Consider the following 18,154-nt stretch of genomic DNA (forward strand, 5'->3'; position numbering starts at 1 on the left):
GTGCTGTGTTGTCGCAAGGTCTAGGAGAAGAGGAGAAGGTTATTAGTTATGATTCTAGAGTCTTACGTGATCCTGAACTGAATTATTCAGTGATTGAAAAAGAGTTGCTAGCATGCTATTGGGCTAGTGAGAAATTTAGGAGTTATGTTTGGGGCAGAAAATATGTAATTCAAACAGATCATAAACCGTTGGTTTACATCTTAAATGGGGATAAAATTAACTATACGACCCCTCGTATCGCACGCCTCACCACAAACTTGTTGCAGTATGACTTTCAGGTCAAGTATATTCCGGGGAAACATAATTTCACAGCAGATTTTCTATCTTGTCTACCTATAAGTGAAGAAAGTAAACTTGATTGGGAGGATGATGTGGAAGATTGTTTCATAGCTGCAATTGATGCTGATGAATCCAAGGTGTGCACAGAGACTGTGTGGAGGGAGGCTGAAAGCAGTGATGAGGTGTTGTCCATTGTTAAGCAGCATATAATCAATGGCTGGCCTAAAGAAAGAAATGTGAATCCTGAAGTTCAGCCATGTGTCAAGGTGGGAGATGAGTTGTCAATTGAAAATGGTATCATTTTGAGGAATGATAAATGTGTTCCCCCGTGTGAGATTCGTACAAGGTTGGTGGACCATGCTCATGAGGGTCATCTTGGTGCCACTTTGACTAAGAGACGTATTAGAGCACACTTTTGGTGGCCTTCTATGGACAAGGATGTAGAAAGAGTGGTTGGTAGGTGTGTGGTGTGTAATGGTGCAGAAAAAGGGTTGAAGATTGCAAAACCTCCATTACAACCCATTTCGTTACCGGACAAGGCTTGGGTCAAAGTTGGGGTCGATATGGTTGGACCTTTCAATTTTCTCCCCAGCCAGATGCGTTATGCTTTTGTTTTAATGGATTATTTCAGTAAGTGGCCAGAAGTGCGCTTTTTTGCAAAGCCTACGGCTGGTAGCGCTATTCAGTTTCTCAAAGAGATCTTTTGGAGGGAAGGTTTTCCGGAAACCTTGATTTTGGATAATGGTGTGCAGTTTGTGAGTTATGACATGGAAATGTTTCTGAAAGAATCTGGTGTGAAACATTTGAAAAGTTCTCTATACCATCCTCAAACAAATGGTTTAGTAGAGAGAATGAATAGGGTGGTTGTGGAGTGTATCAAATGGGCCAAAGCGAGTAAGCTGGATGTGGAAGAACAAGTCAATTCGATGTTGTGGGTCTATCGCACCACTCCACATTCTGTGACAAACATTTCTCCTTTTGAACTGCTTAAAGGAAGACGTAGCACCTCAAGACTGTTTCCAGCGTGGTTAGCCAGAGCAGTCTCTGGTAAGATTCCTGATTCTGTGAACAAGGACGGGGTGTGGGGTGAAGTAAAAAAAAATCAAGAAAAGGTAAAAGCTAGGTATGACCTGCAGAATTCTACAAGAAAACTCTCTTTCCAACCTGGAGATCTGGTGCGCGTCAAGTTACAGACATTTGTGAGGAAAGGTGAAGCCTGCTATGGTTCTCCTATGAGGGTGAAGAAAGTATGTGGTAATGCCATCATGGTTGAGGGGGGTCAATGGTGGAATATGGGGAAGGTTGTTAAGGTTAAGGATGTCCGTCACCGTGGTGAGGAAGGATGTGCTCCTCTGGATCAGAGGGTATTCATTGGGAACGCAAGGTGTTAGACAATCATTTGTTAGAACCCGACACCTTAAGGAGGTCTGTCCGTGAGAAACGGGTACCGATCAAACTCAGGGAATATCATAGTATTTAGCAAGAAGGTGTTACGTTTTTTTAAAAAAAAATCTCATGGACACACTGATGTAATTGTTAAATGTTAAGTTAAGCATAGGTTATCCAATGCTGTTATGTTCTTGTTCTTATTTTTGTAAGTTGTCTTTTGTTAAAAAAAAAAGAGAGATAATATGTTGTGCCCAGGTTCGGCGCGCGCTGCTGCGTGCCGAACCCGAGCTGCCTCGGTCACGTCTGCGGGGGGCTCGCGCGTCACACACGACGGTTGCAGTGAGACGGAGGCGAAGCTGCCGGGCAGACGCGACTGCGGCGCTCGTAATACGTTTTGGATACTGAAATAAAAGAAACAGAAAACTCTCACCTTGGTGTCTCCTGAGTTAAATACAACAAACTCCCATGGCGATGGGAGCATTTTCTTTTTTCTTTTTTGGAAATAAAAAAGAAAGCAATTTGATGCAGGGCCTCATTATGTTGGCTCAGCCTTGCACCAAACTCTAAACAGCATTTGCAGGAACTGCTATGACAAGGTTTCTGCCAATGCTTTACAAAGGACCACCAGCCTGGTGGTCACTTTTAAATTTGTCGGGCAGAGCAGTCTCAGCCTGTCGGACGTTAAGTCTTCCGCCAAGCCAACGGAGATTACTCCACTTTAAAAATAAAAATCTGGTCCTAAGTCCCTTTGTTCTTGGCTTTTCATTGCATCTCTTGCCACCGGTGCAGATCTCACGTTCTTCTTTCCTCAGCTACACTCTAACCCCCAGCAGGGGCTTCTCACTCCATGGCGTCCACTCTGCACCCACATTTCACTCTCCCACGTTCACCCTTACCACAGCCCATCTTTACTCTCACTTTAAAAAAAACAAAAAATCAGTTATTAAAACATGAGAGTTAAAGAATCAATCCGTTTTAATATTTGGAACTTCATGTGTGCCTTGTCGGTCCTCAAGTTTACTTCAAAGCGCTTAATGTGAGTTTTGAGCTGTTCTCCCTGTGAATGGAATTACTTTGTAATGTGTTTGAAGAGGTTAATGTCCTCGTATTTATATGGAAGCGAGATATTACAAACAGCTGAGTGTCTCTGAGAGACTGGACAGACTCAGTCATGTGTATGGCTCTGCCTGAATCCCAGCTGATTTCTGCCTTACTTGCCTTTGAGTCCATATTACATTTCTTAAATCCCACTACCTGGCATTTCCTCCTTTTGCCATTGATGCAAACATTTATTCACAGCAGAGCACAGCATCGCGATATAGACTGATTTAGTGTTTGCTGGTAGCTGAAAATAGATGTCAAGGCCTTGAAGAGCGTGATACCCACCCTTCATTCACTCTGTACAAACAACATGGTCCATTGCCTCTTTTGTTTCATACAGCCTTCATGTTTCCTAAGGGCTTCTGTAGTTTAGCATTGAGTATGGTCAAGATGAATTAAATGTTACGAACGCAAGTCTGCTTTATGGCTAATGTCACCAGTTATTCTGCATGGCTGGTAGAAAGGCATGAGAGGTGCGACTGAAGCTGAACTATTGTATGATGAAGAAAAGCCTTCTGTTATACTGCAGCACAGGCCCAGAAAAACCTACCCAAACAAGAGCAATAGCCAAGTGACACACTCCCACCCTCCAGTTTAAAATCATCAAGTTCTATCACATCACAATCTAATCTGCACACTGCCACCATTCTATTTTATGCCAGGTTTACAGGCTATCCACACAGAGGCCACGGTGACACTATGGCCAACTGCGCTTGGTGCTTGTTGACGTGTACTGGATGCTTTGGCTTTGCAGTGGCCCATGAGCTGGCTTCCACTTACTTCTATAGTGACTGGAATACTTATTTTCTTCAAGGTCTTTTAGTTGTCTCATACAAGAACAGTAATTCTTCTCTGTTGACAAAGCCTCACTACATCCTTGGTACTGAAAACATTCAATCTACTGTACAATGCTGTGCACCCTTTTGGCTGTCTTTACAATGAGTAGGTCTGCACCTGCAGTAGTGTTAGAAGTATATTGTCTACCATTCGCTGTCATTTTCATGAGTGTTGTGATCTCTCTCGCAGAGGTTATTGTAGTCACCACAAAAGAGGTGCAGAAGATGTGGAGCCCCGACACCAAGATGAGACTGGACATTGTGTGCATCCCTGACGATACTGCTGCTGATATGGGAACAGCAGACTCGTTAAGGCACATTCACCAGAAAATCAAGGTAAAACTCCATCCTCTGGCAGATCTGAACTCTTAGTATATAACTTAAAACGGGCCACTGTATGGATGAATGTGGCAACTTATGTTTTTTCTATTATATGATGCAGGATTGAAATGGACAGAATCCAATAGACTGTGGTTTGTTGTTGTTCTAATACTTAGCTCTGTGAGCATTTTGTTTTATTGTTGTACCATTTTAAATCATATTGTTTATACATATTTCATTTTTTTATTGTATGTTTCTGAAAGATTTTGAAAGGACTGGTCTTTCTTGAATAAGGAGTTCTCTTGGGGTGCCTGATTTGAGATTGGACCGGTCCCTAGTATTAGTCCATGGAGAACCAATCCGCAGAGAAAGTGCCTGCTTTCCACTTTAAGTTTTAGTTGTTTTATGTAGTCTTTCCATTGAATTGTATAATGTTGAATCAACAATTACAGCACAAACCTTATTTCAGTTAATGCTACTGACATTACAGAAAAGAATCGCACTTATCATCATGTCACACATATGCGAATAAAAGACGGTCTCATTTTTAACCTGCAAGAAAATGTTGAATCAAGTTTCTTGCTTCTTTCTGCCCTTGGATCTGCCTCCTTGTGGTCTCAGTTCTCACCCTCCCAGTAGCGTTTCCATCTTTCGCAAATCTCTGTATGCTTTTGGGGGCATTACCCTGCTGCGTAAATAGGCAGTTCTAGTGTGCAGCAGGTGTCTAGTCCAGCCTTCCATTTTATAATCCCAGGGACGGACGTGTTTCTTCAGTTTTCTGCTGTGTCCCTCTTGTCTAGGAACATACCCAATCTCCGTAATGTTTTTTTGTGATGTTTGAATCCTTCATTATCTATAATAATATTTGAAAGGGGCTGTTTTGGGGTTTAAGTCTATTTGATTCCCCATCGCTTGTTGTAGTGCATTAGGTCGGCCTTCCTTGAAGTAGTGGGTAACTCTACATGTCGAAGTTGTGCGCACGAAGTTGGCAACCTCACACTTATATCTCAAGCTTAGTGGGTCTGGGCTACGCTACATCCACCATAGTTGTTGTGGTTACAAGTAGACGTGGTGGAGATATTTGCACTGCTAGGCGGTATCTGGTGGATATTCTGGCTTCCCTTGGTGCCACTAAGGAGATAACCCAGTCTTCGTCATCTATTGGGCCCACTTCCATCTGCCAGGTGATTCACAGTTTATTAAATGTGTTGTGGGAATTATTAGTTATTTTCAAATTAGTTGTATCCCACCTTCCCAGCATTTTAGACAACTTCAGCTTTGAGTGGGCTGAATTCAGGGATTTTTGGAAGAACAGTGGCATGTGGCACAATGATGGATCTCCGCTTCAGGTAGTCAAAGACTTTGTTTTTTTCATGACTAAATCCCTCAAATAATTTGTCAAGACTTAATTATATTTGATCTGCTATGTTTCAAAAGTTCGAAACACCCATAAGGTCCCAATCCTCAAAGCTCTTCATGATGGTCACTTAAGGAAATCGTTGCCTACCCACAACAGGGTCTCGTTGGTAATTTTTTCATGCTATTGTGTTTGTGATAGTGAGGCTTTTAAGGTGTTGAGTGTCATTCCGGTTATCGGGGGAATCTTGTGTGGGTGTTTACTTCCATAAAATGTAAAGGGGAGACATCTCATAGTGCCCACCATTCTGTCCAGTAAACTGGGCCTGTGACTGGTCCGTATATCCGGTCATTAATGTCTTGGAGTTGTAGTGCCCGGTAATGAGATAGGTCTTCCGTCCGAAACATTTCATCATTAGAAGATTCTCAGTACCTGACCATAGCTACACACTGGATACTGCCGACCTTATGAAGGATCACAGCTGAGAGGTTGAGGTGTTCAAGGTGGATAGGGAATTCAGAAAGGGTAAGTCTGGAGAAAGCATAGAATATTTGGGGAAAATGTAATTTTTAGTAATGAGACCGTAGGATAAACTAGTGCTGGCCATCTCCGCATATCATTTCCTGTATAGGTTGTATGTTTTCAGCCAAGCAGTTTCTATGCTTTTGGTTAGCCATATGCCATAATATTTGAAGTTCTGTGTTGATTTGTTTGTTGCCTTAATATTTAAAGTATTCAGTGTCACTTTGCATGTCTGCTTGGCAAGTCCGTTTTGTTTCGCCAATAAGTGATCAGAGGTGGAAGCCATCAACTTGTACACCAATTCTCTTTCAGTCTCGATATATTCCTGAATTTGTTTATGGTGTCAACTGCTTTCCATCCTGACGGGTCAGGGTTACTTAGGAATAGTAAAAGGTCATTCGCATATAGGGATACTTTTAAAGTTTTCATTTTAATAACCTTAGCTTAGAGAGCCTTAAGACCTGACCTCCCTCTCTGTCTTGAAGCACTTGTTTTATTTATTGTTCCCGTAAGTAGGCACAAAGCCTGACAATTCTGTGCTCACCTGAAGATTCCAAAAAATATTCGCACTCAAGGAAGTCTGTAACAATTTATCATTTATGTTTTCCAAAAATAATCCTTGAAGCTAAAATAAGTGTGGATAGAATGCTATTGATTTTATTGGAGACATTTCGTTACCAAGACCAATTTGTTTGCCTCATCTTTGAGGTTCAAAGACTGATAGATGAAGTTTTTGCTTCCCGCTTCTTTTGCTGAGCTGTCTGTGGGCACGGTGCACCAGAATAGATCTATATATTTTTTTGAGAATGTCGCGCTAGAATGCTATGTTGTTGCCTTGTGGCTACTTTGAAACATAAGCCTTCCAGGAGGATGATTCTGAAGTGGAAGTTCTAGTTGAGGAGTAGATTTCTACAAAGAATGGGTATGGTCCCAACAACAGATAGGCTAGAGCAAATATAGTTGTTCCTTGTCATATAGGCTAGAGCGAATAGGTTGTACCTCAGTACCACCTGCTACAATGCTGGACATTTTTAGAAGAGACTTCAGCTGTTAGCATTGTGCATATTTTCATTTAGTGCTTTTAACAGGCAGGGAGAAGTTGCTGCAGATATATCAACTCTAGCCCTTCTCCATTACCCTTCTTAGGAGATCTGGCCAGGTGAAAGCCAGCGACTTCACTTAAGATTCCCATGAACATTGTTCCTCGGTGAGCATTCTCACTTTACAAAGGAGTGGGCATTTTTATCTTCCGGGTGTTGAACACCAGGAACACACCTCTCTTGTAGAACAGTTAGATGGATTGACAAGGAATGCTCTCAAATGAGGGTAGTCTAGGGTTGTGACATGTCCGGTTGCCGTTGCTGTCACACTGGGTTGCAGCTAGGAACATCAAGCATAGACCACCACCACCCAATGCCTGATAAAATATCTACAAGCATCCTCCCTCCTTTGCCCTCTGGTGCCTCGCAATAGGTCTCAAATATAGAACTTACTGACTTTGTCACTGTTTTTTAGCCATGATGTACAGCATCAGCAAGATAATGTGTAGCATGGTGAAAAAAGTAAAAAAAAGTGATGTAGCCCTGTCATTTTGTATTCGTGCTCATGCTCTATTATGCATGCACACCTACAAAATGACACATGTGCCATTTTTTCATTTACCAATCTGAGATGGATTGACAAATTAAAAAACAAAATAAATAGTAGTGCAAAATCATGTTTCGGGTGTATTGGCTGGCAGCAATTTGCTGCCGGTTCCTCCTCATAAAAGGAAAAGGGAGAGGGCAGCAACATGGAGCAGGGAGAGAGAGAGAGGGAAGCAGCACTTGATAGAAACCTACATGAGCGTAAAAGCAATGTGGGGGGGGGGTTAGAAGCACACATGGGTGAGTGCAACACAGAGGGAGAAGTACATAAGCAATAGAGAACAACATGGTGCGAGGGAGAAAAGGTGGGAAAAGCACACATGGGAGACAGCTGTAAAAAGAATGCAATGTCATGTTGTCCTTAACCAAAAAGAAAAAATGTAGAGCCTGAAATATAAGCAGTGGAATGACGCAAGTAATAAGGCTAAGCTCCAGTGTAGGAACAAACACAAAAGTGGAAGGGAAGTCCACACAAGCTAACAAAAAATAAGCAGGCAAATTAGAGTGACAATAAAGCCAATCACAGGGAAGCAGTGGGTGGGCTCACAGCCCCTGTAAGCTGACAATAGTCTTTTCATAGGCAAGCCCTTAAATTGGGGTGTTAGACAATGAGGCACAAACCAGGTGAGATGGTCGTCCGAAGTTTACAGTATTTTTCATGCTTGTACAAGTTTAGGGCCAGACTATCCCGTGGGATGAAGACAACTCAAGTTCAGGATGTCATTCTCAAATGGCAAGTAAAATGGCGATGTAGCATGGCACCCAGTTTTTGATGTTTTGATGTCAGGTGGTGGCAAAATGAGACCGAGCTTAAGGATGTGTTTAATTCTACAATGGGAGGTTGACTTTCCTCACTGGCCCAGAGACTTACAAAGATAAAAGATTGTTTATGTATTTATTTATTTACTTTTTTTTTTTTTGAGTTTTTGTACATGTGCGGGGACAGAGAGCTTGAGAGCAGTTTACAAACGAACACTGGATAGGGCAGAATAAAATACACAAAAGCAAGAACAATACACAGTGATGCCTCTCACAAGTGCAGAATTCTATGAAATACTTCATTATAATTATATACAAAGGTGAATCTGCTTCAGGACCGCGAAGCATATCTGTGTCAAAACAGATTAATATATATATATATATATATGAGAGAGAGAGAGTTCTGCTGTATCACTACTGAATAGGCAGCCATAGAGGTTCCCAAGTCAGCCAGTTTCTGATGCTCTTCTGTGCATACCCTGGTAGAGTCACAGCAAGGCTCTTCAGTCAGAGATTTTCCATCTAGTCACACTCATGTCTTGCTGTTCATTGATAGAGCCCCCAGGGATGTTAAGCATTCCTGGTCGAGGTTCTGTGCCCTTGAGAAACTATTATCTTCTGATCCTTTGTGGTGCAAGCTTAGGCCAAGGCCTCAATGATTTAAGCGCCTTGAGGTGCTCCTTTGTGGTGTTGTGTAAAGCACATTAACCATAAGGCTTCTATAAGGCGGAATCGGAGTTTACTCAGTTGAGAGAAGTTCCACGGACTTTACACTTCACAGTTAGCGATGAAATCATAGATGCCAGGTGTAAAATCATGAAGGAGGCGGAGCTCCCTTTCTGCTTCCATCACCACCGCAACATTTCTCCAACCCACTGGCCCTTTTCACTGTTATCTGTTAATTGTAGGTGGGTTGAGTTGGCTAAACCAAACACAGTTCATGTAACCAAGTATCAAGGGGATCAGGGCCTTCCCAACATAGCACATGATGCCAAGAGTCGGTATCATGACTAAGCATTCTTCCAACAGGTCCCCTCTAGTTGGTTCTGGCTACCTGTGTGCCTACCAGATAATAACCATGGCTTCTCAAACCCAGAAAAGGCTAGTGACTTTGTATCCTGGCTAATATTTGCTCTTCACACCTATTGCTCCTGGTTACAGAGTAACATCTAATTTCTAGCCGCTGCCCTTAATTTTATCCAAGAATGGATGAAGTCCCATCACCTAATACTGAACGCCTCTAAAACTGAATTCCTCCTCATCTCCTCCTCTAGTGCCCCACCTCCAGTTCAGTCGTGGATGGATAATCTAAACATTCTTAACAGCAAACCTACCATTGTTGACAGCACTAAATCACTAGGTGTCATCCTGGACTAAAGACCTTCAATCCCAAACCTGCACCATGGCCAAAAATGCACACTTCCAACTGCGCCTTCTCTGGGAGATCCGATGTTACATTCCTGAATAAGACCTGAAAACTATTGTCCGATCCTTGGTTCTCTCCAGACTAGATTACTGTAATTCTCTCCTTGCAGGGCTACCCAAGAGCCACATACCTCCCTATAATATCGATCCTTCACTAGGCTGCGCACTCCATCTACCATGCCAGAAAAAACGACCCTATCACACCTTTGCTGCTAACTGTTTGCTGGTTTCCTGTAGAAGCCAGGATTCTTTTTAAGATTGCTTGTATCACCCACAAAGCCATTCATACTTCCACCCCTCACTACCTAGCCAATAAACTCAAATGATCAGGTGCCTCTAGGCTTTCAAGAAATGCTGAAAATCTGCTGCTCGAACCTCCAACCTTCAAAAAGGGAAAGATTTGTGGCGCAATCGTTTTCTGGCAACACAACTAGAATTTGGAATTCGCTACCTCCAAATCTTCGAACCACCACCTCCTTTTTAGATCTTCAAAAAGGACCTTCAAACACTCCTCTTCCAAAGACATGTTTCTCAATAGCATTCCTTGTCAATTGCCCCCACCAGTTTTATGCCTCCACATTATATAACTTGCCCTTGTCCGTTCCGTGACACCCACGAGAGCTTAATGACCTCTAGCTCCAAATCTGTAAATATGAAACTCTATAAATTGACCCTATTCGTTTTATCCTTTGCATTATCTAATTTGTTTTGATTTTGTCATTTGTAAATATGTAACTATCACAGTGAGCAATTGTAGTATCTGTAACGCAGGGGCGGCTCTTCCATATGGGTGGAGGAGCGTCGGCACCCCGCCAGCAGCGGCAGCTGCAACCCTTTTCCAATAAGACGATCATAAACTATGGGGGTGACGAACAAAGAGCGGGAGTGCACAGTACTCCCCCTAAGAGTGCATGTGTGTTTTGACGGCCGTCTAGGGTCGGCCAAACACACATGGGCACAGGGCTCTCTCCAGCCCAGCAACCCAGTTGCTGGGCTGGAGAGAGCCTGCACAGGCTCCCAGACAATCCTGACGCTGCTTTGAGCAGCGTCAGGATTGGGCGCAGGGCAGGCTGTGAGCCTGAGCCTGCGTGCAGCAAGACAGAAGGAGTCAGAGGAGCGGCGCGGGAGTGCAGGTAAGTGTTTTTTTTTTTTTTTTAATTATTATTTTTAATTTAATTCTTCTGCCCCCGTGTGTGCCACCCCGTCCCTTTTAATCCGCACGAGCCGTGACTGCTGTAAAGTTATGTCATTCTATTGTAAAGCACTCTGACACCTCCGGGTAATGTCTGCGCCATAGAAAAATGCATAAATAAATAAATGATTAAACAAATAAATAAATAGAGAGTAGGCAAGGGACCCACTCTGCCTCAGGAGATGGAGGCAGCTAAGTGCCTGAGACTGGTGTGTCCTTTTCTTGGGTTTCAGAAAGTAATCGGAGATATACCCCCTCTCCGCCTCGGCGTTAATTTGTATTTCATGTTTTTTAACAGGAAGAGAACATAACTGCTGTATTTCGACAAAGGGAAACATTGTATATCCCTTTTTAGGGTTGAGTCTGCGTTGCATACTCACGCGCATGCGTATCGCAGCGAGACGCTTTAGTTATTAGAAAAGGGCTCGGAGCCCTGTCGACATCACGTCAGTGTTTTTCATTGGTTCGTGGGCTTGCCTATTAAAATCCGCTTGCTTTCATTAGTCGAAGGCATGCACATGTCATGCCTTTTCCGGTGGCTAGATCTCCTCGAGCGCATCGACCAAGTACAGAAAACATGCGAGGCTCGCTCTTTTCCATCGGGCTCGTAAACTACTTTTTCTCTATTTTACTAGCGCGATCTCGCTTGGCAGAAGTCGAGCGCTTTACACAGTTAATTGCACTTTTTCAGGTTACATACATAAATACACTTTTGCCGATAGGTGAAAAGCCGGGTTAGGAGTTTACAACGCTATCAGCTCTAACATGAGCAAACGCGAGACCCGTTGCATTGCAAATGCTTTTGGTGTTGGGTTTTCGTTTAACCTCAGACCTGTCACTCTTGTGGATGTATTCCTGGGTTTATACCGACGGATGGCCTTAGGCACTGGTCGTCTGTATTAAGTGGGAGGCATCGAACCTGGTTAGGCAACCTGCAGTGCTTCCAATACCTTCTCCTCAGTTCACAGCTCTGGATACTGGACCCCTCCTGCGCGAGCCATCCTGCTGCCCCCATGAGCTCTCTCCGTTTGTTGACATCTACGTCGTTGTGTGGAAAAAAAAGAGCCCATAAATGGCGTTGCTCTGCGCATCCCACAGCTGACACCACATCTAATAAAGTGAGGCAATATGTGCCACAGGGCGAGCTAACCCCTTGAAGGTGGTTTATTTTGGGATCAGCTTGCACGCTCCCACAGTCATAAATCGTACGCTGTTTATTAGTCGCTTTAGCTTCGAGGCACTGCCAGTGTGTGGCAGACCAGGAGGCGTTTAGGGGAGTTTTTCCAGGTAGCCAGATCCTCTGAAGTCTCGCCACCTAGTGTGGTGGAGTAATTAAGGGTTTCAGGCTTGGCAGCGAGGTGGCAGAGGCTCCCTGGTGTGCGAGAATGAGCCTGGAATGTTTTAATGCTTGTGAGCAATAACCCTGATGACACTAGAGGTGAACACGTTTATAGTTCAATTGAACAGAACTCTGGGGGAGGGAAAACTGAGAGCCAGCCACTCACCTTCTGTGGATCATTCTGCCACTGAGGTAGCCTGTCTCTTGTGAGGCCCAATTCACAGTGCTTGCATGCGTTCCTACCTTGTATGCAGTTAGGATGTGTGGAAGGACCATCAGTGATGGCACAGCAGCGTGGATTTCACACCTGGGAGGGCGTGTGGATAGATATCTCTTTGTTGAGGACACTTGTGCACCATTTTTGTCACTCTGCCATAAAGTGTTCTTCTGTGCTCCCCCCCTGACAACCTGGCCCTCCTCGCCTCAGTATCCCTGCTTCCTTCTGCACCTGTGCCCTGCAGGCTCTGAAATGCTGCGCCCAAGTAGTTCTAGGTGCACCTGAAACCGTGAGAGGGGGTTGCTATGATCTCCGTCACTATTCGGTTCTGTTGTCTCTCCCCTTGTGGTCCTGGCTGTACTGTAGAATTACAATCATTCCGATGCCTGCCAAAAAGTTATGGACCTGGAGGGCAGATGCCCCCGGGTGGATGCTGTGCACTGCTGCGCAAAGCATATGATCTGAAGTGCTTTGTACCCTGCAAACGTATTTACCAGTGGAGCATGCAGTGGTGCGGCGTTGGTGTCTAGCGCCTACGCAGGCTATGGCTTTGCACAAGTTGTGACCTCTCGGCTTCATGGCATCACTGGAACACCTCTCTGAAGTAGCATTATGCACTCAAGATGCTGATTGGCCAACCCAGTTCCAAATAACGATTGCATGCAGGGATCTGTTCAGCTTGCCTCCTAGCTTGAAAGTCGAAGTTAGGAGTACCATGCCTTGCTTGCTGGTGGTGAGATCGTTTGAAATGGTGCTCACATCTGAATCAAATCTATTCCAAAAGCTGGGAAGTGAAATATTCCAAAGTGCACGTTTGCAGTATTTCCTATTCCCACTCACAGCTTAAGTGAGCTTCTGCTATCTAAAAAAAAGTACAATAACAAGAGCATCTCCTGCTATGGCTTCAGTGTTACTTATTCAATGAGGCAAGCATCCCAGCTGGCCAAGAAATTGTAACTTCTGCCAGTGTGCTCTGATGGTACCAAAGCATTCAGTCTTTCTCCAGCAATTGTTGCTTGCACCCGCCATGCACTTTCAGCATATGGCCTTGATGGCATTGAATGTTGCTTGAATGGATCTCCAGAAAGCCAGCTTCTGGTGCAGTATGCTGCTGGACTACGCAGGGAGAGACGGTGTGGGCTTGTCTGGTGTGGTCAACAGTTGCTTGGTATCTCATCGTGGTCCCCTTGGCTCCCCGTCTTCGCAAGGGGAAGAGTCATGCTTGGTTTGTGAAGGCGCCTGCTAAGTGTGAGCGAAAGTCCTTCTCCTGCTGAGAGTTGGTGTGCACAACTTCTGGGCCTGAGCTGTGGAAAGTGTGATGTCACAGTGGTGGTCTTGTGCGCATCGGCTGCTTTGGGGAGGGGAGCCGTCCATCTGTGCAGTCCTGGACAGCACGGCGAAGCGCTTGGCTTCCTCTGCTGAAAGCCTCCCTTCCGAAGACATGAGGTCAGTGCACTGGTGCACTCTGCTGGAACCAGGGTCATGAAGGCCGTGGCATGCCCAGGTGGCCGGGGATTCCAGACCACATCCCTGTCACACCTGAATGTTGAAGTTGTTAGACATCGCTTTCTACAGGCAGAAAACAATTTATTTTATGAAATGCACTGTATGCCCTTTCAAATGCCTTATGTAGCTGTTTAATTTCTCAGAGCCTGGTAACAGGTTACCTACCTGTAGAAGGCTCTAAGGAAAAGTCAGTTCTCTTGACTTTGCAGCACAATCCATGTCTGTGTGTTTTTACCTTTCATCTCATCGATCTGTCGGACTGCAAGAGTGTTTTATTTCTTTTGTCCCTTTAAGGAGTTTTCTCTGCGCAACTGCGGATCATCAGTTGGATTCTTCAAGACCTCCTTCTTTCCATGATTGTTCAGTGCAGGTTGTAGGGTTTCTCCAAGGATATCTCTAGTAGGGTCCAGTCTAGTGAATTTCCACCAACTCAAGCACTTTGCTTGTGCGTGTCCATGTCACTGGATGGATGGTTGTGTTCTGGTGTGCGTGATAGTTTCATGTGGCTCCTTACTGCATCACGTCTTTTGTTCTTAACGAAACCCAAGCTTAGGATTGACATTTACTTCTGCTTTTTTCCTGTGATTGTTTGATTTGGAAAAAAAGCACTAAGAAAAGGTGCTGAAGTTATACTGATAGACAGGCTGTACACATTTCGAAGGGAGGCTACCATTAGCTACATTTTTAATTAACATTCCATTTCCCTATTGTAAAGTATATAACTTCAGTGAACGTTAGGCGTGCTGAAAGGAGCTAGGAAGTATTCCTTTTTTCTTCAGTGTTCTGCAGCCTAACATTTGACCACAGTCACTTCAGAGACCTGGTAAAGTGCCCTGCAATGTGGACTGTCGGGTTCTAACCCATGGCATTTTACATCGACAAGGTCATGATTTGCCAGTATCATGACTCCACATAAACGATGTGGAAGAGTGAATTGCTCCCTAAAGTTAAATGATTACTCCAACAACAAGAACTCTGGTTAACAATACTCAGTCAAACAGTAGGGAGTAACAGTGTTCACACTGAGATCAGTTACATTAGAAGCACCCTGCCCCAAACCACCCTTTATTTCAAAAGTACTTTTTCCTGGCAAAATATTCACCCCTTGTTACTTAAGGTCGAGCATAGCAGCGCACAAGCTCTGCGTTTCTGACGTGTTGGTATCTATGTGGGCTTTTAACCACGCCGACCTCACACCTATCACTTTCACTTGTTCTTGGGTTTGCCTTTCAAAAATCCTTTGGTGACACTGGTAAATGCTTTACATTTGTCCCGCCTTGGGGCGGTTTTGTTACCGCCTTCGGGACTGACCCTGTTACACGGATAATTGTACTTTTGCCGATATGTTTGACTGCAAGTGAACTTCTTTTTCCTTTTGTGTCTCTCCTTCGCACTCACGGCGGCCATGGCGCTTTGAATTTACTTGCTTATGTCAAGTGCTTTACTTTTCATTTTCAATTTGTGGCAAGAAAAGTCCAGTTAGGAATTTACAATGCTAATAGCTCTAACTCTGGCAAACTTCAGACCCATTGCATTACAAATGCTTGTTAATAGTTAAAATTGTATTTAGCCACTCCCTGCTGGAACTACACAGTAAAATACCCCAACGCCTAAATCGCCTTTGAACCCCTTGCATGGATGCCCTCCAGCTGCCATGGAAAGGTGCTATGGCCGAATGACTCACAGGACCGAATATTAACAGGAGCCGTGTGATTGAAATGTGCATGTGCAGTTCACCATGAAGGTCTCGATTGCTTGTTTCTCGTCAGGTTGTGGTGTGACACAAGGTTTTATGTGTGGAGCGTATCAGCTTAAGCTTCAGCCTGTCCTCCACTGGGCCCTGCCTAGGACCTTCACCACAGTAGTGTGGTCAAATGTTTTCACCCCTAGGCAGATTGGGGCTGCCTTATTTGAATTTACTTGAAACTATGCTCCATTTTTTGGGATGTCCTTGTTAGTAATGTTTGACTATCGCAATTTCAACAAAGCCAAGAATTTAGTAATGTTACAAACAGCACAGACAAAGGAGACATACACCTGGGGTACCGCAATAGTTAATATTTATGTTCTCTCTTCTCTTTCAATTCTTCTGTTGCTGCAAGAAGACCGCTGGCAGTGACTTAAAAAATCAATGTAAACTGTTGGTCTGTTAACCTATAGCCGTGTGTAATTTTAACTAAACCACGTGCATAAAAGGGAGTAACACAAAACAGAATGAAGAATGGGTCTCCGAGCGGGGGTGGGGGTCGAGCAAAAGCCACTGTGCCCTGTACAGGGTGCCAGCCACCAGTGGTAGAGGCTCAGCAGTATGTAGGCTTCCACTTCATGAGACCACGATTTCCACCTTGCTCTATGTCATCAGAACACAATCCACCTGGTGTGCAGCTTTCGCTTGACAGTATCTATGTTGTGGGAATTGAAGTGATGGTCACTTCCTTTGAACCAACTGGACAAAGGCAGCTGACAACAATGGATTGTAACCGCAAAGGACTAGATGGTTTCCAGACAACGTGGTGCAACGTGGCAACCACAAATACTTGGCCTCTGCTTGTAACTAACAAGACCTCCACCCATGCAAAGAGCTTCAGTTAGGGTTGCTGCCTAAAGACTTAGAGAATAGACTGGTAATAAAAGGTGGCCAGATAACTGTACACATAGATTCCTAAGCATTGGTCAACCTGATTAAGTAGGCCTTGCTTCCTAATGTAGCCATGGCAGAACTTCCACAGGCTGCCTCTGTTTAGGTCTGGCTGTCAAGGTGGAAGGAATCTGCCATATACTTTGGTGTCTGCAAAATTTGTATGACTGAAAAGTAAAGGGATAATGCTGCTACTGCACTCTTGACTGATGCGCTGAAAGCAAAAGTGCATATTGTGCTCTGCGGATTGGACCAGTAGGCCTCACATGTTGGACATTTACAGAGTATGTGTACTAACTTACATTTGTTGATGGACATCACAAATAGATGGGATCTCTGCTGTGTCATGCTGTGGTAAACTTTGCTGGGGTTCTCTCCTAGTTGTGTAGGGTCTCTAGTACGTTTCGTTCAAGCCTGTCTGATATTTTCATTGTGACTGCAAACAGTTGTGGATCTCTGGCTGTCAGACACCCTCAGATCATGAATGGTCCTCAGAGGTTTCTCACAAGTCTTCAGTTGCTGACTGGGCTTCCTGAAAGTATACATCTTCAGTAACAGAGTGGTATAGAGACTAAGCCATGGCCGAGTAGGCTTCCTCAAATTATATCTCTCCGGTAAGTGAGAGGTACAGAGACTAAGCCAGAGAACCTGCTACAGTGGCCCAAGTTTTATGCAGTTGTGGTGGACTTTATTGTTCCATGAAACATAACTTTAGTTGGATAAAGCCCCATTTCTGTGATTAGGGGAGGTGAGGCCGGTGTCAACAATTGCTGAAATGAGATTACAGATTTGAGTTTTCGTGACTCATGTCCTCCTTGCCACTTCTCTTTTAAATTCTGCCAGTGGAATGGTTTGTTTGATATCTTGAGCGTTCTGTTGTCCCATATTGATGATTCTAAATGAACGTAGGGATGGAATGAATGTGTGCCCTTCCATAGCATTGATCGTTGGTAGAGTGAGTGGATTGCGAACAAGGTGGAAAAGGGAGGCCATGTATCACATTCGGTCAGTTCTGGTTATCTACGAGCACACTCTAGCAGCATCGATATTGAAGTGAAATGTAATTTAGACAATGCGGGTGACACGTGGTTTACTGGTTTTTTCTTCACTGAATGTTCTGTGACAGAGCCTGTTTATGATTAAAAAAAAAAAATCAACTGTAAAATGACTTGAGCGACCCTGTGTTTTAGCAGACATGTTTATATTGTTATTCATCGAGTATACCAGCCCTTGATTGCTATGTTCTGTAGGTTTATTTGGTGGTGTCTGTTTGGTTATTTATGCCCAGTGGCAAACATCATCTTCAAGTACTCACTGGTGGCAGCTAGTTTCGGTAAGGTTGGTTTTATCCTGTGATGCAGACACCGTCGTAAAGTCCTCATTGGTGACAGCAGGCTTCCATACTGTTGGTCTTATCCTGTGATGATGACACCATCATGAAGTTCCCATTGGTGACAGCTGGACTCCATGTAGTTGGCTTTATCCTGTGATGCAGACACCATCTTTAAGTCCTCATTGGCAGCAGTTGGTTTCCTTACAGTTGACTTTATCCTGTGATGTAGACATCATCATAAAGTCCTCATTGGTGACAGCTGGTCTCCATATAGTTGCTTTTATCCTGTGGTGC

The 18,154-nt window shown here is 44.1% G+C and overlaps 1 protein-coding gene across 2 annotated transcripts in view; it reads left to right on the top strand.

The window, feature by feature from the left end:
- Nucleotides 1–18,154, top strand: part of EIF2B3 (eukaryotic translation initiation factor 2B subunit gamma) — a 295,364-nt gene that overhangs the window by 14,427 nt on the left and 262,783 nt on the right. For both annotated transcript variants that reach the window (XM_069232821.1, XM_069232822.1), the window contains exon 3: nucleotides 3,796–3,941. In XM_069232821.1, the coding sequence (XP_069088922.1) occupies nucleotides 3,796–3,941 (146 nt within the window). The remainder of the gene's footprint in view (nucleotides 1–3,795; nucleotides 3,942–18,154) is intronic.

Source organism: Pleurodeles waltl, chromosome 4_2 (genome assembly GCF_031143425.1).
Source record: "Pleurodeles waltl isolate 20211129_DDA chromosome 4_2, aPleWal1.hap1.20221129, whole genome shotgun sequence".
NCBI lineage: Eukaryota > Metazoa > Chordata > Amphibia > Caudata > Salamandridae > Pleurodeles > Pleurodeles waltl.